This window comes from Bubalus bubalis, chromosome 1, assembly GCF_019923935.1.
Source record: "Bubalus bubalis isolate 160015118507 breed Murrah chromosome 1, NDDB_SH_1, whole genome shotgun sequence".
Taxonomy (NCBI): Eukaryota; Metazoa; Chordata; class Mammalia; order Artiodactyla; family Bovidae; genus Bubalus; species Bubalus bubalis.
In genome coordinates, this window is record NC_059157.1 from 88,511,331 (window position 1) to 88,538,641 (window position 27,311).

Sequence of the window (27,311 nt, forward strand, 5' to 3'; positions counted from 1 at the left end):
CTGGAGTTTTTTGAACAGAGAGATAAGTGGCGAGTGAACATGTTAGCATACCATATATATGACAGAGAACTGGCAGTATCGTAAAATCAAAACAAAACTCATGGGGAGGTTTCATTGAAAAAATGTGCTCGTAATTCAATTCCAGATGAGAGGCAGTCACCTTCCCTGGGGACAGGGACCCCTTGCGGTGGGTGGATCAAGACCGGGAGCCCAGGTGAAAGAAACTGACCTCCAGTTGAGAGCCACCTCTGCTATTCTCTCTCTACCCCTCAGCATCTGTTCTGGCACATTACAGAACTGCCATTTTTGGCTAACTAAAAAATAAGATGAGGAAATTCTCCAGGTAGAAAAAAAATAGTTGCTTTTTTACAACAAATGTTGGTAAGATCTTGAAATGACCTTTCTATATCGTATAATTTAACACCCTTCTGCCTTATCCTCTGCACCCCCTTCACCTTGCCTACAGAGTAGAAATCTAGGAACAAATTAGGATCGCCATCATTCTGTGGATTGATAAGAAAAGTTTTTTAAAGATAAGAAATTAATTAATTATAAGAAATAATAAGTTATTTAAACAATTTAATTAATACTGGAAAAAGAAATCAAGGAAGTACTTACCCTTACAATCATCAAAAAGGACCCAGAAGCCCTGAGAATGTCCTAACCATGTTAGAAGGGTAAGGCTAATAATTGTGCTATGCTTAGTCACTCAATCGTGTCCAACTCTTTGTGACCCTATGGACTATAGCCCTCCATTCTCCAGGCAAGATTACTGAGGGGATTCCTATGCCCTCCTCCAGGGGATATTCCCAACCAGGTCTTCCCAAACTCAGGTCTTCCACATTGCAGGTGGATTCTTGACCAGCTGAGCCACCAGGGGAAGCCCAGTAACCAACACTACCTAAAATAACCAGGAGAGGGCAGAGTAAGACCAAATGATATTTAATTTTTAGTATCACAAAGAAAGAGCTTCTGTGGCTTATTGCAAAGGCCACACCTACCCATCACCCTCTTCTTAAAATGCTCTTTAGAAATACTTTAGTGATCATTTTACCTTATCCTGGTCCACACCAGGCTCTCTGTACACAGTCCACCTCTGCCCATCAGCACTGTATAGAATCTTGTAGGCTGACACGTAGTAATTGTGCTCCACCATGGTGGAGCCAGTAGTCACAATGCCTAGGAATAGGAAGGTCATTCATTAGAGCTCACAGTCTGATCCTTGAAGTTTGTTCATCACTGAAGCATTAACACCTAAAATGTACTGTTCAAACAGTTCTGTCTGTGGCACAGGACCATAGCTAAGGGCAAGGTTTCATCCTGATAGGAACTATTCCTTGGCTTTGTTCCCTTGGAGGGACAGGAAGAATTATGACCACATATAAGGAAAGGACTATTGTATTTTGGCAGCCTGTATTCATGTCACTGCAAAATACTGCTCACTTACTGAAAAAGAATGACTTCCTGGGAATGAATAAAGATTATTGGCATTATTTTTAGTACCAAAGCAAAATAAATTTTAACAAAATTATCTAAAGCAATCCTAACCAAATATTCTGACCATTTGTTCAGTTCAGTTCAGTTCAGTCGCTCAGTCGTGTCCAACTCTTTGTTAAGTTGCTGTAAATAATTAAATTTATACTTGGCACATGTGGGATATTATCTGTAGCACTTAAAATGGACTCATTGAACACAAACTTCTCTTAATGACTGTTGTTGCTGTTTAGTCACCAAGTCGTGTCTGACTCTTTGTGACCCCACGATTGTAGCCCTGCAGGCTCCTCTGTCCGTGGGATTCTCTAGGCAAGAACACTGAAGTGGGTTGCCATTCCCTTCTCCACTTAATGACTGTAGGAGATGGTTATTTCAGATGCCTCAAGATCCCTTTACTCAAACACTACCCTAAAAAAAAACTTACTACAATGAAAAGAAAAACTAATAAGAATCAAATACCAACTCCTCTCCTTTGCAATGTTTTATAAAACCTTCTTTGGTCATATTAATACCAGTAAAAGGAGATCAGCCCTGGGTGTTCTTTGGAAGGAATGATGCTAAAGCTGAAACTCCAGTACTTTGGCCACCTCACGCGAAGAGTTGACTCACTGGAAAAGACTCTGATGCTGGGAGGGATTAGGGGCAGGAGGAGAAGGGGACGCCAGAGGATGAGATGGCTGGATGGCATCACTGACTCGATGGACGTGAGTCTGAGTGAACTCCGGGAGTTGGTGATGGACAGGGAGGCCTGGCGTGCTGCGATTCCTGGGGTCGCAAAGAGTCGGACATGACTGAGCGACTGAACTGACTGACTGAAACTAAACTTGGTGGTGGTGGTTTAGTCGCTAAGTCGTGTGCGACTCTTGCGACCCCATGGACTGTAGCCTGCTAGGCTCCTCTGTCTGTGGCATTCTCCAGGCAAGAATAGTGGAGTGGGTGGCCATTTCCCTCTCCAGAACTAAACTTAAAATCATATAATTAAATTTGCAGTGACCAAATTCTCCATGAAATTCTTACATGTCACCAGGTTTTCAAATGAAATCAGCATTATAAATTGTCTAGAATATTCTGTCTCTTTTACCTGTGATCTTCTTTTCCTTATTCAGATCTACTTGCAACCACTGATATTCATCAGTGGCAAAAGCAGCCCAAGGAGGTCCAGGTTTTTTCAGCCTGGCCTTTTCAGGTTTCCAGCTGTTCTCTTGTCCTGTGTGGTCCGTCCACTCCAACACAGATGATGCTGTTATTTGAGCATCAGCGATCACGCCAGATTCCATGCCCAGTGTTCCATAACAACCTGAAACAAAGAAGAAAGTAATTCGGTTTCCAGACATAAACTCAAAAAGCTATAAATACTTATTCATTGGAAACTCTGAATTGTACCTTTAATTAACATTCACTATGCTGACAATAGCCTGCCTATACTAGAGGATTTCAAAAGCAGGCAAATGCTTCTTGGGTCTGTCTTTGTGTTTCATCAGAGAACATACAGACGTATTTACTCACAGCAATGCATGTGAGTGTGCTCAGTCATGTCCGACTCTTTGCTACTCCATGTACTGTAGCCCACGAGGCTCCTCTGTCCATGGAATTCTCCAGGCAAGAATACTGGAGTGGGTTGCTATTTCCTCCTCCAGAGGTTCTTCCTGACCCAGGGATCAAACCTGTGTCTCCTGTATCTCCTGCATTGGCAGGCATATTATTTATCACTGAGCCACCTGAGAAGCCCAATCACAGCAATAACCACTAGTTACTGGTGCCACCTTACCCTCTCCCTGGGACACTTTCCTCAGTGGGCAACAGGCTCCCCTACTTCTCCAGGTGTTGCTCAGATGTCACCTTCTCCATGAGGCCTGCGCCAACCCACTTCAAACTTCCAACCAGTCCCTCCTGCACTGCCTGTCCTCTCTCCTTGCCTTATTTCCCACATCTTCTATAATGTTATAGACAGTACATTATAAACATTCATTTACTTATCCACTGTTCATTGTCCATATCTCACTACCAGAATGTAAATTCTGCTCACTTTTGTTTCACTAGCACCAGAAGAGTGTCTGGTGACAAATGAAAAAAGGCACTTAATATTTTCTGTTGATTAATCACTTCAGATATATTTAAAAAAAAATCTCTTTTTCTTAGGAAACTTCCACGGTCACTTGATCATTTCTCTATTAATATAAAACCTCCAGTTTATTCTATTCATTAAATTATTATCTATTTTATCCTAAAGGAAATCAACCCTGAATGTTCATTGGAAGGACTGATGCTGAAGCTCCAATAATATGGCCACCTGATGTGGAGAATCGACTCACTGGAAAAGACCCTGATGCAGGAGACAGAAGGCAGGAGAAGTGAGTGACAGAGGATGGGATGGTTGGATGGCACCCCCAACTCAATGGACATGAGTTTGAGCAATCTGTGGGAGATGGTGAAGGTCAGGCAAACCTGGTGTGCTCCAGTCCATGGGGTCACAAAGAGTTGGGCACAACTGAGTGACTGAACAACAGCTACAATCTATTTTCTCTCCTAGAGTTATCTGTGGTAACTAAATGAGGAAGTGCAAAAAAAAAAAAAACCCCAAAAACAAAAAACCCATCACAACAAAAAACAAAACCTAGAAATTGGCAAAATGCCTGACATACAGTGTTCAAAAAAAAAATGGCTATTATATAAATCATAATAGTTATGAAGTCCATGAGAGGCTTACCACTTGTCTTAAATGTAAAAAGACTTGTAGATAAGTGTCCCCTGAAAGAGAGAAAGGTTTTTTTGGTGACATTCATATACAACACATTACTTCCTCATATTTGTCTTAGCAAAACTTTCTTGTTTTTATTTTACTAAGAATCATCTATGGCTATATATTAGTCAACTGCTATTGTTCCTAGCAAAAAAGAAGTCACATTTCTAATTAAGCAGAACAACTACTGAAATCAGCATAAATAATTTTGTCTTCAAGTGTCTAGTGCCTAGTTTCATACATGATTATGCAAGTGTACCCATGCAACCTTTAATAAGTACTTATTCTATTTCTTTCTCATATTAACATAGGAGATTAACACATTCCTAAAATGTTTCTACAGCAATTGCTTTTTGGGACTATAAACAAAAGGTGACCTTCTCAGAGAAAGAGGCTCAAGTTTCCAGGGGCAAACAAGAAAAGCTGGCTACTAAGAAGAGACTGCATTTGTTACAGGAAATCAATGTTTCAGTGCTACAAGGTAGCACTGCATTTGGGTTTTGTAACTGGCAGGAAGGTGCTTGGGGAGAGCACATGGGTGGACAAGTGATTAGTTCACCACATGGCAGGTCAAGGGGCCCTGAGGAACTTAGAGGGATAAAACCATCCAAATCAGCAGTGTATACGTCTGCCTTCAGCACAACATTCAAACCATTACAAGTGGATGTGACTTGTCCTTCATTAAAAAAAAAAAAAAAAAAAAAAATGAAAGAACTCATGAAAAAAAAAATTCTTTCTGAAAGTAGAACAGAGGAAAGGAATGAAACAATTTGCATAAAATTATCCAGAAGAAACCAGAAGAGAAAAGGTAGCTGACTCTATCTATAGCACAGATGGACCAATGACAGTCCGGGTGTCGCCCGCTTTGTGTGGTCAGAAAGCTTAGAATGGTTTTTACATGGTTAAAAAGTTGTCAATAAAACGAAAAAGAGTAAGTGACAGAGACGCTGGCTTTCTACAGTAAAACTCTGCACTGTCCTGAGTGTGGAGCTCTGGACTTCTGAAGGAAACTGGCCCAGGACCTACAGAGAAGCTGGTTTCAATTACACTGCAGGATCGGGCGTGTCTGAGATGTAAGGTTTACGGACAGATCACCCATACTATGCTTCTATTCAGTGTTTCAACTCCTCCTACCTTTGATACCTCGTTTAGGTTTTGTGAAACAGTAGATCATAAATACAATGAAAACACATTCCTACAATATTCTCTTGGGATGGCAGGGATTCATAATAGTACTATCTCTGATTTATGTCAAAATTTGACTTCTATTCAGTGTATTTCAAATATCTTAATCCATCTTGGGCCACACAGGCATAAGGAACAGAGTAGTTAGTTATGCCTTCTCATCTTTAAAATGAAGTAAAGATTTGGCAATAAACTTCTGCGCTCATTCTGGGCTCTTTCTATGCTCAGAAAGAAAGAAATCATTCCCCCAAGTGACTACCACCCTCTCAGCTGGAGAACAAGCCAAGAGAGCACAACCTTGGCTGCGTGCGTCAGTGCACTCAGACGTGGACATACCCGTGAGTCCTTATCGCACAAATATTATTTCATGAACACCATCACCAGCGATACTGCTCAGGCCTCATTTGGCCCTATCCCGCCCCATGCAGCACGTTTATTATAAACAGCACAGGTACTTACACCACGGACGTTACGTTGTTAGCCAGGGAGCTTTCATAGTATGGGATGCCCTTGCTAATTACGACACTGATCTGGCCACCCAAAGTGTTTGACACGACGCCTGCATGCACACCGGCCATGCACAACGGGGAGGACTTCAGGAAGGAAAGAGACAAGATGAGTTCCACATTTTCTTTTGATAATTCATAAACAGGACAGTTACACTTCCTCTAGAAATCATTTGATCTGGGCAGTTTTCTTAATAAACATGGGGTAGATGACTGGTAATATAACACAGAATAGATTTTTAGCAGAAGAAAAAGAACAAAACATTATATATTACTAAAAAGAAGTAATTGTCAGAAAATAAAAGTCACGATAAACAATAGGTTACACATTTGTCTATGAGAAGTTTTGACATCACTTTAACTTAAGTCTACAGTCAACTTACATCTCTATATCCATGAGGGATGGCTCCTGATATCTCAGCAAAGGGGAGCAGGCAACCAGCTGGGCAGTACTTGCTGTGAAATAAAAACAAGTTAAATGGTACGCATTGCTGTACTTTCTGGGGAAAAATACCAAAAAATAACACTTACCATTTTTTAGTTCACTGTAAATACCATAATCTCACCACCCTGAGAGAACCACCACTTCTAAAAGGTCCTTAAGACTTTCTTCCATCCATCTACATGTCTTCATCCACATATATACAAAAATCACCTCATATTCTACATGTTGATTTGATTATTTAATTTCATAATGAATGGCAGACATATTTCTACTGTAAAAGCATTCACAATACTTAGTAGCTACATAATACTTCATTTTGTGGATGAACTGTAATTTGTTTCACCCATCCTCTACTGATCAAATTTAAGGTGATTTAAAAAAAATGTTTGGCATTCATTCACTTACTCACTCATCCACCTACATACTCCACACGTTTACATGTGTGTCTGTAACTCTGTCTGTTAAGTGCTGGGCTGTGCAAGGGGTGGGGCTCATGAAGGTCAACCAGACAAATGGTGGCGGTCCTCCCTGGGTTTACATGCCCAGGTAGGAGAAGTATTAAGTATTGAGCCAATACTTCATGAAACCAAAGAATGAGATTATGCTTCTGCTGTAAAGAAAAGGTACTCTGTGAAATAATCAGAAGGGCTCTAACTTCACACAAGTATGATGAACATCTGGCAAACCTGCTATGCGCCAAGTAGCATTCTGAGTTACACTCAGGTCATCCACGTAAAGCCCCTACGTGCTAGGTACCATCATTGTCCTCATTTACAGATGAAGAGACTGAGGAGCTGTGTTTCCAGGTCACACAGCAGTGCCGAGGCAGCTGGGCTCGTTTCTGTGTTCACATGTGGGGCTCTGCAACTGCCTCCGCCAGGGGATGGGGCTCTGAGGAAGCGAAGCCTCAGCAGGGAGCCAGAGACCACCACTGGAAGACAGCAGGGACATGCGCCTCAACCAGAAGGGACAGCCTATCCCTGGGGCAGGGTGGCTCGCCTGGGTCTGGACCAAGCACAAGCCATGCAGGCCGAGCGTGGTGAGAAAGGTGCGGCTGGTCGGAAAGAAGCCTGGAACAGGAGCCAGGGAACAGATCACACAGAAGCTGGGGGGTCTGTGGTGAGAAGACTTGGGGGCACATTTCTAAAAGAGGAAGTCATTAAAGGATTTTGATGGTGTCTACACATAACCTGATTCATTGTGTTTTATTTGCTTTTTTTTTTTAGTTCTTCTGGCTCCTGGAAAGAAAAGAGACTATAAGGACCATGAGTGGAGGATAAGACACTGTTAGGTAGGCCACGCAAGAGAGGATGGCAGTGTGCACTTGGGTGGTGAAGATGGAGCTGGTGCAGGGTGGGGTTCAAGACAGCTGACCCTCTGGCAGGGCTGCGTGACACACACTGACACCAGGATTACCTCTGCTGACCAGGATCTCCCTGGAGGGCTGAAGAGCACCCCCAGCTCACACAGAGATAATCATTCTTGAAGATAAAATGAAACCATTCTTGAAGATAAAATGAAGTTTCTTTGGGGAGTAGTAGCAAGTTGGGGGAAGTAAGTGAGATGGGTCTTTGAAGATGAGAATGAATTTACTAAGCAGAGAAGAGTAAAGTGATTCCAGACAAAAGTTCTGAGAGCTCGGAGCAGTATAAATAATCCAGAGATGTTTCAATGGCCTACAGACTATTTGCGAAGGACCCTGAGAACCAGGCTAAGGAATAGTGATGGTGTTTTGTCATAATAAGTTTTGAAATAATATTTCAAAGCAGAGGAGTGATAGAACACGGACTTTAGAAAACAACTTGGCAGAATGTGAATGGCAGAAAAAAGCCAGCAAAGGTTAGAAATGGGAAACCAGTTATGAGTTCATCCTAGTCCAGGCAAGAGTCAAGGGTGTAATGCAGGGAAATGATAGTAAAAATGCCACCGGGGTGAGAACAGTGAGGAATTCTCTAACAGCCTCAACTGTCTTCCTAACTCTTTTTGAGTAAAAATAAATAGCTCTTCTATCTTTCCAAGGAGTTTTTACTAGATTTTGAAGAGTGACTAGTTCTACTTTTAAAGTATATCCAAATTATATTTCCACTGTGGAGAAGATTTAAATGCTATGAGTAAAGCAAAATTTAAACATGGCAATTGAGTGGCTTTAAATAAGCTCTGATTTATTGATGTTTTAGAACAATGGTTATGAATCATACAACGTACATTATAATCAAGTGCATAAGATGAGGATAAAGTAGATGGACAGTAACATTTAAGAAAACAAAGTCACAAATACAGTCATACCTGAACTCAGGTTCCAAAAATTTGGATGCAGTGTCTAAACAAGTAATTAGGTCTAGAAAAACAAACAAACAAAAATGATTCAATAAAATTAGGTTTACTCTTGCAGAAACACCAACTGTTTTTCCAAATCCAAATCATGTTGTTTTAAACTTCAAAATCTTAACAGCTGTCAAGGTTGTACTTTTACTTTTTTTAAAGTTTTTGTTAATTATGACTTATTTCTGATTTTAAGTATCCTGATTTCTGGGGCTATGTCTGCTGCTGCTAAGTACCAGTACTAAATACTGCCACATCACCTCATACAATCACATATCATACACATGGATGGTACACAGAAAAAGTATAATTTATAGCCCTGAAGTAGCTTCTATAATATACAGCTCATGAAACAAAAAATGTTTCTTGTTATTACATGACTAAAAATGATTCTTTGCTGATTACACATAAGGAAAACAGTAACAAAAGAGAGGTGAGTTAGTTCCATGGCTCTAAACAATTGCTATTCAAAATCTGGTCCATGGGTAGCCCAGCAGCAGTAGCAGCATCTTCTGGGGTGTTACTAGGAATTCACATTCTTGAACACCATCCATAGCTACAGAATCTCTGGGAGTGGGGCCCCAAAATTTGTTTTAACAAGTCCTGCAGGTAATTCTAAAGCACACTCTGCAAAAGATGAAGCATAAAAGTTTTAACATTTTCTATCTCAAAATCAAATCTGTGTAAGAGCTAACCTTGTCCAATTAAGAACTAAATCACATGCTGTGTATAAGAGGCTTCTGGTTCAAACACTTCAGTGGTTTCCTTCTGCTCTTAAGACAGAGGGCAAAATTCTCAACATGGCCCACAAGGTCCCACCTCAAGGAACAACATCTCAAGGTCTGGTTTTGTCCCCGTCTTGCCTTCTTGCCATATGAGCCTTCTTTCTGTGCCACGGTGCTCTCTTGGCCAGGAAGGCTTTCCCACTATCCCTTCACCTGGCTGACCCTCTCTAGAGCTCAGCTCAACCATCACATCCTCTCAGAAGCTGTTCCTGATCTTTTCAAGTCCAACTGTGATAGCATATAGTAGGCACTTACAGGTTTTCTGGTTTAATGAATGGATGACTATATATATTCTCACAGTCTTATGTAAGAATGGTCTGTTGCAATTCTAGAGTTAGAAGCAACATCATCTTATGTCTAGAGACTGAGGCTGTTGGTCTCTATCTTGGTATCATCAGCAGCTATCAGAGCATACAGTTTTAAGAGGAGACTTTCTACCAACATTTATTGAATGGAAAAATAAAAGTTTGATTGCTAGCATGTTTGGCTAAGTCCAATCATAGACTAACCCACAGGAGGAAAACCTAGAAGAAGGTCGTAAGCCAATCAAAAAGGTGAGACTTCACATACAATATAAATGATGAGGCCACCCAAAACACTGACAGAAGTAACACTTCACATGCTTCCTAGCACAATGAAGGGACACAGATATCTGTTAAATCAGTAGAAAGCACAAAATAACTAAGTATTCTATTTTACAATTCTGAAGGAAAATTATGTATTTATTATCCAACTGATATGTGTCTTGAAAGAACTAGAGCGTAATAACTGTTAAACTAACGGGAAAGTGGTATTTTGAGAGGGAGTACATGGATTAATATTTACATACCACAGGTACTTGAATGACAATTAAGTTAAATCTGTGTTTAAGGAGTTTGAGAGGATACATGCCTGATTAGAGTTTCACGACCACCTGGTTGACTGACTGGGAAAAGCAGACAAACTGAATTACCTGTACTTTATAGCTATTCAAGGCAATCTTTACACAGCCTCAATAAGAAATTATTTTCCACTTTCCTGCTCCACCAAAAGAGTTTCCAACTTCTAAGATTAGAAAGTGAACTTCTAAGATTAATAGCCTGGGATGAAAAGGTAGCTGTGTGGTCCAGCATGGTATTCAAGCCACAAGAGGACTGCCAGCTGGCCCTATTACCTTCAGGCCACATGCCAGAATACTAGTCTACTATGGATATACTTGATCAGAGCTGGGCTTTATTATAGTAAAAGTCCACAAAGTGCTGAAAGTCCAGATTATGCTCGAATGAATGTAACTCACGTGACCTTGCTCTCAAATGCCCTGCGGGCTCAAAAGAGCTTCCTAGGAGGAAAACATGAATTAAAAACAGAAAGCTTTATAAGGAGAGTTAAGAAGACAACAGACAGAGAAAGAAAGTCATGATTTAGAGATTTTGACCTTTACAACTCCACAAAGGCAAAGGAAATATCAATTAAGCAGAGAACTGAGAAGTTTTAAAATGTGTTTTTCTAGAAAGCATTTCCCAAGTAAATAGCCTTCCAGAAAAAAATCACCATTACTCTAAGGCTCCTAGTTAATAAGTACACAGCCTGGGCAAGATGAATACAGCTCAAAGAAAACCATCTGACTCAGGAAAGACTTCACATAGCAATGAAGGAAGTTATCATAATGAATGGAACAGAACTGAGGGTCCAGAAATAAATCTTCAAATTTACAGTCAATTGATTCCAACAAGGGTGCCAAGACAACTTAATGGGGGCAAAAATAGTCTTAAACAAACGGTGCTAGGACAACTGGAATATCCACATGCAAAAGAAGGAAACTAAACCCCTATTTCAGATCATACACAGAAGTTAACTCAAGGTGGAGTCAAATTCAAGACTTCAAACTATAAAATACTTAGAAGGAGATATAGGTATAGATCTTGACTTTGCCTTAAGCAATGGATTCTTAGACATGACGCCAGAAGCATAAGCAAATAAACTGATTTCATGATTTCACCAAAATCTGAAACTGTTACACTTCAAAGAATGCTATCCTGAAAGAGAAAGATAAGTCAAAGAATAACACAAAATATTTGTAAATCATGTATCTGGTAAGAATCTAGTATTTAGAATACACAAGGAATTGTTACAACTAGACATTAAAAAGAAATCTCAATTTAAAAGGATCAAAGGATCTGAATAGACATTTTTCCAATGAAGATATACCAAAAGGCCAATAAGCACCTGAAAAGACATTCAACATGATTAGCTAAAAGACATTCAACATGATTAGCTATCAGGGATATAAAAACAAAAATCACAGTAAGGTCTGATTCTGATAAATAGGTACATATATATTCAGAGAGGTGGTTGACGGATGTGAGGTTTGAGACAGAGTCAAAGATAACTTGAAGGCTTCTGATCTGTGCTAATTAAAAGTATGCATTCCAAGTACAGCATATGGGCAGTGGGTTTTCCCGGTGGCAAAGTGGTAAAAGAATCCACCTGCCAATGCCAGAGATACAAGAAGATGTGGGTTCCATCCCTGGGTTGGGAAGATCCCTGGAGAAGGAAATGACAACCCACTCCAGTATTCTTGCCTGGAGAATCCCATGGACAGAGGAGACTGGCAGGCTACACTCCATGGGGTCAAAAGAGACCAACATGACTGAACACACATGCACAATCAGTCCCTCAGTATTATCCAACTCTTAGTGACCCCACACACTGCAGCACACCAGGCTTCCCTGTCTATCACCAACTTTTGAAGCTTGCTCAAACTCATGTCCATTGAGTGATGCCATCCAACCATCTCATCCTCTGTCCTCTCCTTCTCGCCTGCCTTCAATCTTTCCCAGCATCAGGGTCTTTTCTAGTGAGTCAGTTCTTCACATCAGGTGGCCAAGTACTGGAGCTTCAGCTTCAGCATCAGTCCTTCCAATGAATATTCAGAACTGATTTCCTTTAGGACTGACTGGTTTGATCCTTGCAGTCCAAGGGACTCGCAAGTCCTCTTCAACACCACAGTTCAAAAGTATCAATTAAAAAAAAAGTATCAGTTCTTTGGTGCTCAGCTTTCTATATGGTCCAACTCTCACATCCATACATGACTACTGGAAAAACCATAGCTTTAACTAGATGGTCCTTTGTCAGCAAAGTAATGTCTCTGCTTTTTAATATGCTGTTTCAGTTGGTCATAGCTTTTCTTCCAAGGAGCAAGTGTCTTTTAATTTCATGGCTGCAGTCACCATCTGCAGTGATTTTGGAGCCCAAAAAATAAAGTCTACCACTGTTTCCACATCTATTTGCCATAGTGATGGGACTGGATGTCATGATCTTTGTTTTTTGAATGTTGAGTTTTAAGCCAGCTTTTTCACTCTCCTCTTTCACTTTCATCAAGAGGCGCTTTAGTGACTCTTTGCTTTCTGGCATAAGAGTGGTGTCATCTGCATTTCTGAGGTTATTGATATTTCTCCTGGCAATCTTGATTCCAAATTGTGCTTCATCCAGCCTGGCATTTTGCATGATGTACTCTGCATATGTTAAATAAGCAGGATGATAATATACAGCCTTGATGTACTCCTTTTTCAACTTGGAACCAGCCTTTTGTTCCCTGTCTGGTTCTGACTGTTGCTTCTTGACCTGCATACAGATTTCTTAGGAGGCAGGTAAGGTGGTCTGGTATTCCCAACTCTTTAAGAATTTTCCACAGTTTGTTGTGGAAGTCAAAGGCTTTGGCGTATCAAGCAGAAGCAGATATTTTTCTGGAATTCTCTTGCTTTTTCTATAATCCAACGGATGTTGGCAATTTGATCTCTGGTTCCTCTGCCTTTTCTTTCTTTTTTTTTTTTTTTCCCTCTGCCTTTTCTAAATCCAGCTTGAATATGTGGAAGTTCTCAGTTCATGTAGTGTTTTGATGTCTAGCTTGGAGAATTTTGAGCATTACTTTGCTAGCGTGTGAGATGAGTACAATTGTGCAGTAGTTTGAACATTCTTTGGTATTGTTTTTCTTTGGGAGTGGAATGAAACCTGACCTTTTCCAGTCCTGTGGCCACCACTGAGTTTTGAGTGCAGCACTTTCACAGCATCATCTCTGAGAACTTGAAATAGCTCAGTTGGAATTCCATCACCTCCTCTAGCTTTGTTTGTAGTGTTGCTTCCTAAGGCCTACTTGACTTCACATTGCAGCATGTCTGGCTCTGGGTGAGTGATCACACCATCATGGCTACCTGGGTCATGAAGATCTTTTTTGTATAGTTCCTCTGTATGTTCTTGAGACCTCTTCTTAATATCTTCTGCTTCTATTAAGTCCATACCATTTCTGTCCTTTATTGTGCTCATCTTTGCATGAAATGTTCCCTTGTTATCTCTAATTTTCTTGAAGAGATCTCTAGTCTTTCCCATTCTATTGTTTTCTTCTATTTCTTTGCATTGTTCACTGAGGAAGGCTTTCTTATCTCTCCTTGCTATTCTTTGGAACTCTGCATTCAGATGGGTATATCTTTCCTTTTCCCCGCTGCCTTTCGCCTCTCTTCTTTTGTCAGCTATTTCTAAGGCCTCCTCAGACAACCATTTCGCCTTTTTGCATTTCTTCCTCTCGGGAATGGTCTTGATCACTGCCTCCTATACAATGTCACAAACCTCCGTCAATAGTTCTTCAGGCACTCTATCAGATCTAATCCCAATCTATTTGTCACTTTCACTGTATAGTCATAAGGGATTTGATTTAGGTCATACCTGAAAGGTCTAGTGGTTTCCCTAAATTTCTTCAATTTAAGTCTGAATTTCGCAATAAGGAGTTCATGATCTGAGCCAGTCAGCTCCTGGTCTTGTTTTCGCTGACTGTGTAGAGGTTCTCCAACTTTGGCTGCAAACAATATAATCAATCTGATTTTGGTATTGGCCTTCTGGTGACGTCCATGTGTAGAGTCGTCTCTGGTATTGTTGGACGAGTGTGTTGGATGTGACCAATACGTTCTCCTGGCAAAACTCTGCTAGCCTCTGCCTGCTTCATTTTGTACCCCAAGGCCAAACATGACTGTTACTCCAGCTATCTCTTGTGTCCATGGGGTCACAGAGAGTCACACACGACTGAGTACACACACATAACAGGCAATGATAACTGCAAGAAGAAGCACCAATAAAGCACTCATTGTCAGCTCAATTATGCTGGATCCACTTTAACACGTCTGATAACACCAGAAAATCAGTAGTTTGTTCACAGTGAACAGCAGTATATAATTCACTCTGTTCACTAAGAGCTTCTGCATGGGAAATTTTTTTGGTAATTTTAATCCTTAATAAATACAAAAGAATATTTGTAACATACACATTACTACACAAAACACCAAATATATGGCGTACTTCATCTTGGTGCTCTGGACAACAGAGTAGCAGCAGTAGCAAGGAGCATGCCACAGGGGTTCTTCCAAAGCCCACAGCACCCAATCCCTCTTTCCTTGCACGGCCCAAAGGACGGGTGGTATCTACAGGGCAGACTCTACACTGGTCTTAGCAGCAGCGTTTACCCCGAAGTGAGTGTGATCATAATGTCTACACGAAGAGCTGCTGTAACATCTGCCTTCCTTAACCTCAGAAGGCTTCATGGAGGAAAGGGTCAGTGGGGTTTTGAAGGGAGGATAATGTGACTGCGAGGAAGAGCATGAGAAAATTAAAAAAAAATTAAAAGGTGAGCCAATATTCAATAATAGGATGACAGATTCAGGGTTTTCTTAACGAAAACATCAACATCAGATTTTCTAAGACAGCTCTGACTTAGCAATATCACTATGAGCCATAATTAATATCTTATGCACAGGCCTTTCTTTAAACTACAATTAAAATTTTTTCCAATACATAATAACTGAATAGGCTTGGGAGCTTCATAATTATTTCATGAAATAATTTTTTAAAATGACATCTAATGCTAATCCACATAAAATACTATAAAATATGATAAATATTTTATAAGTTCAAATACAATAAAAAATATCAGCATATTGGTTACTAACTTAGAAATATTTTTGATTGACAGCACTGGTTATTCCTGAGACTACAGACTGTGAAAGGGATTTAGATTTTCCTCCAATTAATACTGTTATGATCTTGAATATATTGAAAACGACTCGCAGCAGTGTTAGTTATCTCTCACAAGAGTATAACACAAACGATATTAGCTGCAGGGTGTAAGTTTTGTTCACTTGAAGCCATTTACTCCTGAGGGAAGTGATGCTTGAGTGCCTGTATTTATTCTAACTCAAGAAAGCATGGAGTAGGAAATGGCAACTCACTCCAGTATTCTTGCCTGGGAAATCCCACGGACAGAGGAGCCTGGCAGGCTGTAGTCCATGGGGTCACAAAGAGTCGGACATGACTGACTAACACTTCCACTTTTCTTTCAACAAAGCATAAAGCACTATAACTAATTATATTTATTTATCAGAAGCAAGAAAATACATGAAGCAAGACAATGTAGACCTACAGATTTTCCTCCTTTATTTGCTTGAAATTCTTTTAAATAACAAACTCCCCAGAGCCTGAAGGGCCATGACACCACGCCTTCCTAATTCTCACTGTCAGCAACCTTGCACTGTAGGTGTACAGACAGTCCCTTCATTCAAGAGCTAGAGGACTAGGGACAGCTTCATCTCTCTACTTGATTCTCATGTCGGTATTACTGCGTGGCCTTGGGCATAATTCCTTGTTTCCACAATAGGAACCTGGCACTGATTTGTACCATCTGCAATGTAGTGTCAGGGAAATTTACATATATAATAAAATGTAATTTATCGTGATTGAGAGTCTAACATTAGTAAACCAACATTTACTAAGTGGGAGATAACTTCTGTAGTATTTTACATCGAATCTCCTTTTACATACTGAGAGCAGAGTAAGTCTTATGTTTCTCCTAGAAAGATTATTAATACATCACCATGTATGGAAGCTGAGTCCACAACAGGAGCTCAGGGGAAATTTTCTCAGATGGAAATATTAAAAAACAATTTTTTTTTTAAACAGACAATGTAGGCATGGCTCAGTTGCCTAAGCAGTAAGTGATACAGTTGAATAGACCACAAACTACTTATGGATAAATCAAATCCTCTTCACACCTAAATGCCTATATACTAAAAAACGAATTATAAGACATATTAAAAGACATTATAAGACATGTTAAAATAACATAAGACATTGTATACTAAATATAAAAGACATTTAAAAATATTAAAAATTATAAGACATCTTTTGTAATCTAGTATCGAGGACACGCATAGTATCTAGTGAGAGTTGCAGTGAATGAATTTGTCCCCTGGATGGCACAAGTCAGCACAAATATATATGCAGCCCCTTCAAAGCACTTCTAACTTACTAAAAAGAAAAAAAACAAAAACAAAACCCAAACCACATAGAAAACACTTAAAATCATTAAGGTACTCTTCAGGTTATCTGTCAGCTTGAAATAAACTTTATCTCATAAAGATAAACTGCCTCTTTGGGTTATACCATCTTAACAAACTAATTCTGTTTAAAAATGCTCTTTCTCTGCAAAACTGGTAAAACTATTCATCAGCACCTTAGTTCTACAAACTGACAACAAAATACAGATATTTTTCTGCATGTATACACACAAACACCATACATACTGATTTGTGTACAAGGACAAATTTTAAAATATGCATGTCAACTGAGATTTCATTAATAAAATCTTATTGAATAGTTTAAAAGTTTTAAACTGTTTGCCAGATACAACAGAAACTAGGTACACAACAGAAAAACTAAAAACAGAAACGTAGCTAACATAGTACTCAAAACAGAAAGGATCCTATAAAATTATTGTACAATTAAGGTAGCAAACAATCCAAGGAATTCATGCTCTATTTTCAAAACCAAAAACATCCCAAGCAGGAAAAAAAACAACCAGTTACAGAAATCTGGACTCTATTAGAAAGGAGCTCTCTATTCTGCCCCTTTGTTTCATTTATAAGTTAATATAATCTGATGTAAGATGGAAGAAATGGAAAATATCTGCAAAAAAAATGTGGTTAAAGAATGTAGCAATTAAAACTTTTTATACTATTGTTGTTAATTCTAAAAATAATCTAACATATAGCAACAATAACCCTGTCAAGTGGGAATATTTGCCAGGCTCAGCTGTTCCCAAGCCTTATGCACACTGTCATCAGATTCGAAGGTGTTGGCAGACAATGAATAAACAAGTGTTTATGAATTCCACTTAGGGAATATGTTAATATATCTTCATTGGATTACTTTATTTCACATGAAATTTTAAACTAGTTCCTGTTTCTTTCTAAAAAAAAAAAAAAAAAGACAAACTTTGACCACTATAAAACTCTGGATTGATGAAATCTGAAGTAATAAGCTTTAACATTACTTTTCAAGTGATAATTCATATTCTAAAAAAGGAATATCAGACTATCACTTTTCAGCTGGCCATGTACCTAGATATGTGTACACACAGAGAGTCACACACACAGACAGCTAATTGATGGCACATAACAAACAGAGGCTGCCTTAAAAGACCTGAAGTTATTGATGCACATGTGGATATGTCTTCTGAGCTCATTATTCAGTAACTAAAATTACCTAAAAAATTATTGCCCAGAGTCATCCTAGAAATGTTGAACTTTACTTAGAAACTGGCTAATGTTGAACAGATTCAAAACCAGGAATTGAGAGCACTCATCTATAAAATTTATTTTATTTTCAAGTCCCATGGTAAATGTTGTTTTTTACATTTACATTTTAGGATAAAAATGTCAGCATCATTTATCATTCTGAATTAAAAGACCTAAGTGCATCTGGACCTGTGCAAGGCCGGCTGTGCCTCTCTTGGTAAGACCAGCAATAACAAGGAGTTTCGCTCTACAGAACTTCTAACCCCAGGATACCTCAGAATCCATGAATATCTTCAACTGTCAGAAAAGGAAAAAGTGTTAGTTGCTCAGTTGTGTCCGACTCTTTGCAACCCCATGGACTGTAGCCTGCCAGGCTCCTCTGTCCATGGAATTCTCCAGGCCAGAATACTGGAGTGGGTTGCCATTTCCTTCTCCAGGGGATCTTATAGATCCAGGGATTGAACCCGGGTCTCCTGCATTGCAGGCAGATTCTTTACTGCCTGAGTGACCAGGGAGTCCCTTCAATTGTCTGATAAAAATTTCAATTTCAGAAAGTCTAGTTCGATCTATGGGTTGGGAAGATCCCCTGGAGGAGGAAATGGCAACCCACTCCAGTATTCTTGCCTGGAGAATCCCATGGACAGAGGAGCCTGGTGGGCTACAGTTCATTGGGTCGCAAAGAGTTGGACACTACTGAAGTGACTTAACACACACCCCAAGTCAGAGTAGAACTACCGATCTTCTAATTATCACTGAAGTGCTGATTCATATATTTTTCTGTCTTTCTATGTTACCCAGTGGAAACAGGGAAACTTCCTTTCATTGGTAGATAAAATCATTTACAGGTGAAAATTAAAAGTGGTAACTGGTAATGGGAAAGATTGGAAACTTCTGCTCAAAGATCTTAAAAATAACAAAGAGGAATAAGACCATAAAGTTATAAAAATTAGACTCCAAAGGGAAGAGGACACCAGGTGCAGAGCCCAAGATACCACAGCAACTCAGCGCCTCACCCAAGAGGCTTCTTTGTGTCCAAAGCTTCTTACTTCAACATGAATTGGTGCAGACCGAATACTAACTCTTTGAAATGTTTCCCTGGAAAAGATACGCCTGGTTCAAAAGTCTTTAAAAAGAATTAAATTAGAATTTGGCCTAATTCTGGAGCTACGTTTATAACATGCATTGCATACATGCACGCTAAGTCACTTCCTTCTTGTCTGACTCTTTGTGAACCCATGGACCATACAGCCTGCCAGGCTCCTCTGTCCATGGGATTCTCCAGGCAAGAATACTGGAGTGGGTTGCCATGCCCTCGTTCAGGGGATCTTCCCAAACAAGATCTTAGTTTGATCATCTCTGATCCAGACTCCTCTGAATAGACTTTTAACTGGCCTCCTTACAATTATTTTCCCCTCTTTTTGGCCCATTCTTTACAGATCAAGGGATTGCAAAAACACAAATCCAGTCACATCACTCCTCTGCTCTAAGAGCTTCCATGCAATTTTTTTTTTTTGGATAAAACTCTAACTCTTACATCTTCCACAAGGTCCTGAATAATGTGACTGACTTTCTACTCATTCACTTAACCTCAGCTGTGCTGGCTGTTTCTCCAGTTCCCTCAAAGCTCCTTCCTGCCCTAAGGCCTTTGCATCTGCTATTCTCTTCCCTGTAGTGTTCTTCCTTGCTTGTCTGGAACCTCCAATTAATCCTTTGATTCTGGGCTCAGGAGTGGTTTCTTCAAGAGAGCTTTAATCTTCATCTATCTCCTACTACCCGTACCCTTCTGGCCTCTTATTGTTTCCTTCATCACGCTTATTGTAACTGCAATTAAGCAACCACGTGTTTAATGCCTTTTTCCAATCCTTTACTGCAAGTCCTATGAAGGTGTGATTGCCTCTGTCTCATTTACTGCTGTCTTCCCAGTGCCAGGAATATGGCAGGAAATAAGGCACTAAAGGGAATATAATTTTGCAATGGGCTCCTGTAAGAAGTAACGAAAACTAGTCTATCTCACACAAAATCATGCTATCAACAACACATCACACTACAACATTAACAAGTCTTTGTAACACTTAACACATGAGGAAGCCGGTGAAGCAAGGTTTTCACCACTTTTGCATTCCCAAATACTCTCAACCTTCAACTAGGTTATGAAGCTGGGCACGTGTGATGTTCCTTGAAAATATTCATGGAATTCACTGTGGCAGCTAGGTTTCCTGGATGGAAACAAACTGAGACTCTAAACCAAAGCCAACCAGCCTTCAAATGAACAAGTCATTACAAGAAATTATGCCCGAAAGGCCACCCAAGAAGAAGTAATATGAGATGCAACCAGTGCCCTCCTGAATTTAGCCAATTCACTTCGAATAAAACAAATGCTTGATGGATGGGCAAGAGCGCACAAAAAACGTTAAGAAAAAGTCCAGGAGCGAGCTGTGAAATAAGGAATTCCCAGGATGATTATGACTTTGGACAGTGTTACTATAAAGAAGTTCCAGATTATGGTGGATATTTCAAACAATCTTTGGAACCTAAGATTCATCTAAAATAGTGACACAGCTATTTGAAGTTTAGCACAGACAGTGCTTCTGGTATCTGAGATGACTATTAAGTTCTTAAGAAACTCTAGTATAGGACATTCAGGTCCCTGTGGATCAAAAGCTCCGTAATTTAAATATCTAATGTAAGAAACTTTTTTTTTTTTAAAGAGGAGATACTTATTTTCCAGAAACTTTTAACTCAATGAATAACAAAGAGAGAAAGGGGCAAACGGGAAAATGCAGAATAAATAATTTAAACTGACACCGCAACAAGAAACTTAAGGAGAATAAGAAGCTAATTATCCTCTCACCCAATAACCCAAGACTTTTACAAAGTAAAACTGAAAAGGACAGGAAGCTTATCATTTTACTCTGTGTTTTCTGCCTTATTCTCTTGATAGTGGAAGGGTGGGCAGTGGGAAAAATGAGATACATGTTTGTATAGTAGTGAAGGGGTGAAACTAACATTTTTTTCTGCCTACTGTGATATGTGCCTAAGACACTAAACATGTATTATTAGATATAGTCCTCACAACTAACCCACTTGCAGATGAAGCTCACCGCGGTGACGTGACCGGTCAGAGGTCCCCTGGCTGGTGGCAGAGGCAAGCTCTTACTCCAGAGCTACCCAGTGCCCCTTCTACAACACCCCACTGCCTTAGTCTCCTTGTTCTGTCAAATACATTAACTATTTATTTAGCAGAACATTTCCAGCTCATTTCTTTCCATTATTCCATTCAAATGAGCTTTCTTTTTCACTCTGAGGGATTCTATTAGCCGTCACACCTTTTCCCATAGCTTAGAGATTAAGGGACAGCAGACCTTCCTTTACATACAGCAGCTCCCCTCTCTTATACTCTTAACGCAACTTTTAATGAGGCACAGAGTGTGTATCTCAAACCCAGCGCAGCCGGGAAGGAAGAGCTGGCACCGCCCCGAATCCTTCCCAGGCTCATTCATTCCCAGACATTCTCACTCCGAGGAGGTTCTTAACGACTTTCTCATTTACACAACATAAAGTAGAGGCTAATTTTTAATTTTAAATGGTCAGCTTAGTTAAATCATTGTTGAATATCAAAATAATTATCAATTTTCTACTTTAAATGATTTCTTTGTATTAGTAAAATTAAAAAAATTTTTCTCACCACAAAAACCCAATGGCAGAGGGGAATGAATGAATGCTACAGTGACCAAAACTTGGGAGAGATTTCATTCAAGTCCTGCATTTTAGCTTATAGAGATTTGAGGTAATTTTCCATTCTATTCCACTAAAATAGCCTTGCTTTTAACTTCCCCTTCATATTGTAAACGTTAACAATTTAGAAAATACCTCATACTTATTTTGCAGTGTCTCAGAGAGCACTTTCCCCATTACTCCTGCTGGTATGCAACACACTTTTTAGGAAAGAATGGTAATACTGTTTCTAACACAGTCAGATGAAGCGGTAACCTGTGGATAATAAAGCTTTAAATTGATTATTTCAGTAACTGACAGATTTTTAAAAAGTTATTGCTTGTGCTCCAATCTTATAAAAGTGGAAAAATCAGTATTTCTTCTGCCAAGGAAAGGTAAGTATATAAAAGGACTTTATAAAAAGTTAATATACTTAATTTTTAAAATTCTGAAACTGATTTAATTTTATTTGTCAGATTTATGTATGTGTTATAAACATACATAAAACATACATTCGATCTTCCTACTCTATTCCAATCTCAGATAACAGGTACTCAAAGAAAATACCGCATTTCTGTTTTCAGAAATTGTAAAATGTGGGAATCATCATATAAAGTCAAAATTACCTTGCTTTTCTATAACTGAGTATGAAGCCAAAAATCCTCGTCCAGAAACGTGAATTCCACTCATGAACAGCACTGTGACTTCATTGCTTTTTGATTCAATTGAATGGTTCATTTGCAAGCCCAGACCACAGTATTTGCCTAGGATGAAAGAAAAGCAGATATTTGGTATGATTCATAAAGTCAACATTATGTACGATGTAGGTAACAGAATCATAATAATACACCAAGCTGACCAAACTAGGTATTACATTAATCTAAAACGATGACTAGAATATTACTCTGGAGAGAGAAAAAAAAAAAAAAAAAAAAAAAAAACAGCAAGTAATAAACTGTTCAAATGACTCAAAGGGAAAAACAGTGTATTCAGACATCACTGACCTTATAATGACTCAATTTCCTGTGAAACACAAGTATTCCCTTTAAAACCGTGACAAGGAATTAAAAAAAAAATTAAAGTATTTCAGGTAGGCAAGTGGCTCATAAATGAACCAACAGTTAATTGGTGGTATTCTTAACATGTTTCCCATAGGGTTACCCCAGATTTCTGAGCACAGGGACCCCTCCAAACTTTTACAGATCTTCTCAAGTTTTCTTCCAAGAATTGTTGGACTTCTGTCAACCCCTTTCGGTGGTCATGTTCAGTCCTACAGTTTTAACTATGATAACAACAATTCACATTCATGCCTCTATAAAGCCTTTTCCTTGAACTTCAGAAGCATGTATCTAACTGCCTAGCAACTTTTACTCTTTAAGGTTTCACAGACATGTAAAAAATAACAGATCTTCCGTCAGAACAGATCTAAGTTTATTAAGATAAAAAAGAAGAAAATAAAAGAATTACAAGAAAAGATATTGCACCAATAACTAATAAAAATGAGTTTTTCTTATGTGCATGGTAACTTTAACAAATTCTGAATAAAAAGTTCTAAAAATATTTTAAGTTGAGCAATATCACTTTATGGGCTTCCCTTATAGCTCAGTCGGGAAAGAATCTGCCTGCAATGCAGGAGACCCGGGTTCAGTTCCTGGGTCAGGAAGATCCCCTGGAGAAGGAAATGGCAACCCACTCCAGTATTCTTGCCTGGAGAATCTCAAGGACAGAGGAGCCTGGTGGGCTACAGTCCATGGGGTCACAAGAGTTGGACCCGACTTAATGACAAAGCCGCCACCAAATCACTTTAATAAGAGTAATCTGTACTTCCATAGACATCATTTTCAAGGACTATATATTATCATATGAGTAGAAAATGCTAAATAATTCACCTCTATCACCACGACCACCACTCCAACCAGAACTGGTAAGGGAACTAAGGTCCCTTATATATACAGAAAGTGAAGTCCGCTCAGTCGTGTCCGACTCTGCGACCCCATGGCCTGTAGCCTACCAGGCTCCTCTGTCCATGGGATTTTCCAGGCAATAGTCCTAGAGTGGATTGCCATTTCCTTCTCCAGGGGATCTTCCCAACTCAGGGATTGAACCCAGGTCTCCTGCATTGTAGACAGACACTTTACTGTCTGAGCCACCAGGGAAGTCTATATATACAGAAGTTAATTGCAAAAATAACCTAATCAAAATGGACAGAAGACCTAAACAGGCATTTCTTTAAAGAAGACATTCCAATGGCCAACAGGCACATGAAAAGATGCTCAACACTGCTAATTACTAGAGAATGAGGTATCACCTTAAACCTGTCAGAATGCTATCATCAAAATTCTACAAATAATAAATGCTGGAGAGGGCATGAAGAAAAGGGAACTCTTCTATATTGCTGATGGGAATGTAAACTGGTGTAGCCACTATGGAAAACTGTAAAATAAAGCTACCATATGATCCAGCAATACCACTCCTGGTAATATATTCATAAAAGACAAAAACTCTAACTTGAAAAGACATGTGTACCCACCCCGCCCTGTGTTCACAAAGACACGTGTACCCACCCCACCCTGTGTTCACAAAGCACTATTTACAACAGTCAAGATACAGAAGCAATCTAACTGTCCATCAACATATGAAAGGATAAAATAAAGATATGATATATATACATATATATATATATACACGCACAGCCATAAAAAGCAAAATATTGCCATTTGCAGCAACATCAATGGACCTAGAGAAGTAAGTCAGACAAAGATAATATATGATATCATTTATACAGGGAATCTAAAAAATAATACAAATGAATTCATTACAAGATAATCTCAAAGACACAGTAAACAAACTAATGGTTACCAAAAGGGAGAGAGAGAGGTGTGGAGGGACAAATTAATATGTTTAAAAGGGACTCAGTAATATCACTAAGAATGGATTTGCCTTTCCTTCTAAAGAAGGAAAGATTAGGACTACTTAGTCATTGTTCACTTTGATTTCAGGGAAAGTGGCTATTTCAACATTATTTTGTTCATAAATAAATGACAGATCCAGTATTTGCACATTTTAAGATGAATAAGGTTCATGACAACCCCATTCTGCTAAGTCACTTCAGTCGTGTCCGACTCTGTGCGACCCATAGAGGCAGCCCACCAGGCTCCCCCGTCCCTGGGATTCTCCAGGCAAGAACACTGGAGTGGGTTGCCATTTCCTTCTCCAATGCATGAAAGTGAAAAGTGAAAGTGAAGTCACTCAGTCGTGTCCGACCCTTAGTGACCCCATGGATTGCAGCCTACCAGGCTCCTCTGTCCATGGGATTTTCCAGGCAAGAGTATTGGAGTGGGGTGCCCATGCCTTCTCCGGAGAACCCCATGAACAGTATGAAAAGGCAAAATGATAGGATACTGAAAGAGGAACTCCCCAGGTCAGTAGGTGCCCAATATACTACAGAAGATCAGTGGAGAAATAATTCCAGAAAGAATGAAGGGAAGGAGCCAAAGTAAAAACAATACCCAGTTGTGGGTATGACTGGTGATAGAAGCAAGGTCCAATGCTATAACGAGCAATATTGCATAGGAACCTAGAATGTCAGGTCCATGAATCAAGGCAAATTGGAAGTGGTCAAACAGGAGATGGCAAAAGTGAACATCGACATTCTAGGAATCAGTGAACTAAAATGGACTGGAATGGGTGAATTTAACTCAGATGACCATTATATCTACCACAGTGGGCAGGATCCCTAAGAAGAAACGGAGTAGCCATTATGGTCAACAAGAATCCGAAATGCAGTACTTGGATGCAATCTCAAAAACGAAAGAATGATCTCTGTTCATTTCCAAGGCAAACCATTCAATATCACGGTGATCCAAGCCTAGCCCCAACCAGTAACGCTGAAGAGGTGAAGTTGAATGGTTCGATGAAGACCTACAAGACCTTTTAGAACTAACACCCAAAAAAGATGTCCTTTTCATTATAGGGGACTGGAATGTAAAAGTAGGGAGTCAAGAAAAATCTGGAGTAACAGGCAAATTTGGCCTTGGAATACGGAATGAAGCAGGGCAAAAGCTAATAGAGTTTTGCCAAGAGAACACACTGGTCATAGCAAAACCCTCTTCCAACAACACAAAAGAAGACTCAACACATGGACATCACCAGATGGTCAACACCAAAATCAGACTGATTATATTCTTTGCAGCCAAAGATGGAGAAGCTCTATACAGTCAGCAAAAACAAGACCAGGAGCTGACTGTGGCTCAGATCATGAACTCTTTATTGCCAAATTCAGACTTAAATTAAAGAAAGTAGGGAAACCACTAGACCATTCAGGTATGAGCTAAATCAAATCCCTTATGATTATACAGTGGAAGTGAGAAATAGATTTAAGGGACTAGATCTGATAGACAGACTACCTGATGAACTATGGAATGAGGTTCGTGACATTGTACAGGAGACAGGGATCAAGACCATCCCCATGGAAAAGAAATGCAAAAAAGCAAAATGGCTGTCTGAGGAGGACTTACAAATAGCTGTGAAAAGAAGAGAAGTGAAAAGCAAAGGAGACAAGGAAAGATATACTCATTTGAATGCAGAGTTCCAAAGAATAGCAAGGAGAGATAAGAAAGCCTTCCTCAGCAATCAATGCAAAGAAATAGAGGAAAACAACAGAATGGGAAAGACTAGAGATGTCTTCAAGAAAATTAGATATACCAAGGGGACATTTCATGCAAAGATGGGCTTGATAAAGGACAGAAATGGTATGAACCTAACAGAAGCAGAGATATTAAGAAGAGATGGCAAGAATACACAGAAGAACTGTACAAAAAAGAGCTTCATGACCCAGATAATCACGATGGTGTGATCACTGACCTAGAGCCAGACATCCTGGAATGTGAAGGCAAGTGGGCCTTAGAAAGCATTACTATGAACAAAGCTGGTGGAGGTGATGGAATTCCAGTTGAGCTATTTCAAATCCTGAAAGATGATACTGTGAAAGTGCCGCACTCAATATGCCAGCAAATTTGGAAAACTCAGCAGTGGCCACAGGACTGGAAAAGGTGAGTTTTCATTCCAATCCCAAAGAAAGACAATGCCAAAGAATGCTCAAACTACCGCACAATTGCACTGATCTCACACGCTAGTAAATTTTGAGTAATGCTCAAAATTCTCCAAGCCAGGCTTCAGCAATACGTGAACCATGAAATTCCGGATATTCAAGCTGGTTTTAGAAAAGGCAGAGGAACCAGAGATGAAACTGCCAACATCCACTGGATTATCGAAAAAGCAAGAGAGTTCCAGAAAAGCATCTATTTCTGCTTTATTGACTACGCCAAAACCTTTGACTGTGTGCATCACAATAAACTGTGGAAAATTCTGAAAGAGATGGGAATACCAGAACACCTGACCTGTCGCTTGAGAAACCTATATGCAGGTCAGGGAGCAACAGTTAGAACTGCACATGGAAAAACAGACTGGTTCCAAATAGGAAAAGGAGTACATCAAGGCTGCATATTGTCACCCTGCTTATTTAAC

General features: G+C 39.5%; 1 protein-coding gene across 2 annotated transcripts in view; it reads right to left on the minus strand.

Annotated features, from left to right (window-relative positions):
• DCBLD2 (discoidin, CUB and LCCL domain containing 2) overlaps positions 1 to 27,311 on the minus strand; it is an 84,384-nt gene that overhangs the window by 20,863 nt on the left and 36,210 nt on the right. For both annotated transcript variants that reach the window (XM_044940790.2, XM_006047802.4), the window contains 7 exons: positions 22,412 to 22,549; positions 8,657 to 8,708; positions 6,309 to 6,381; positions 5,879 to 6,012; positions 4,202 to 4,242; positions 2,576 to 2,791; positions 1,055 to 1,179 (listed from right to left, as the gene is read on the minus strand). In XM_044940790.2, coding sequence (XP_044796725.2) covers positions 1,055 to 1,179; positions 2,576 to 2,791; positions 4,202 to 4,242; positions 5,879 to 6,012; positions 6,309 to 6,381; positions 8,657 to 8,708; positions 22,412 to 22,549 — 779 coding nt within the window. The remainder of the gene's footprint in view (positions 1 to 1,054; positions 1,180 to 2,575; positions 2,792 to 4,201; positions 4,243 to 5,878; positions 6,013 to 6,308; positions 6,382 to 8,656; positions 8,709 to 22,411; positions 22,550 to 27,311) is intronic.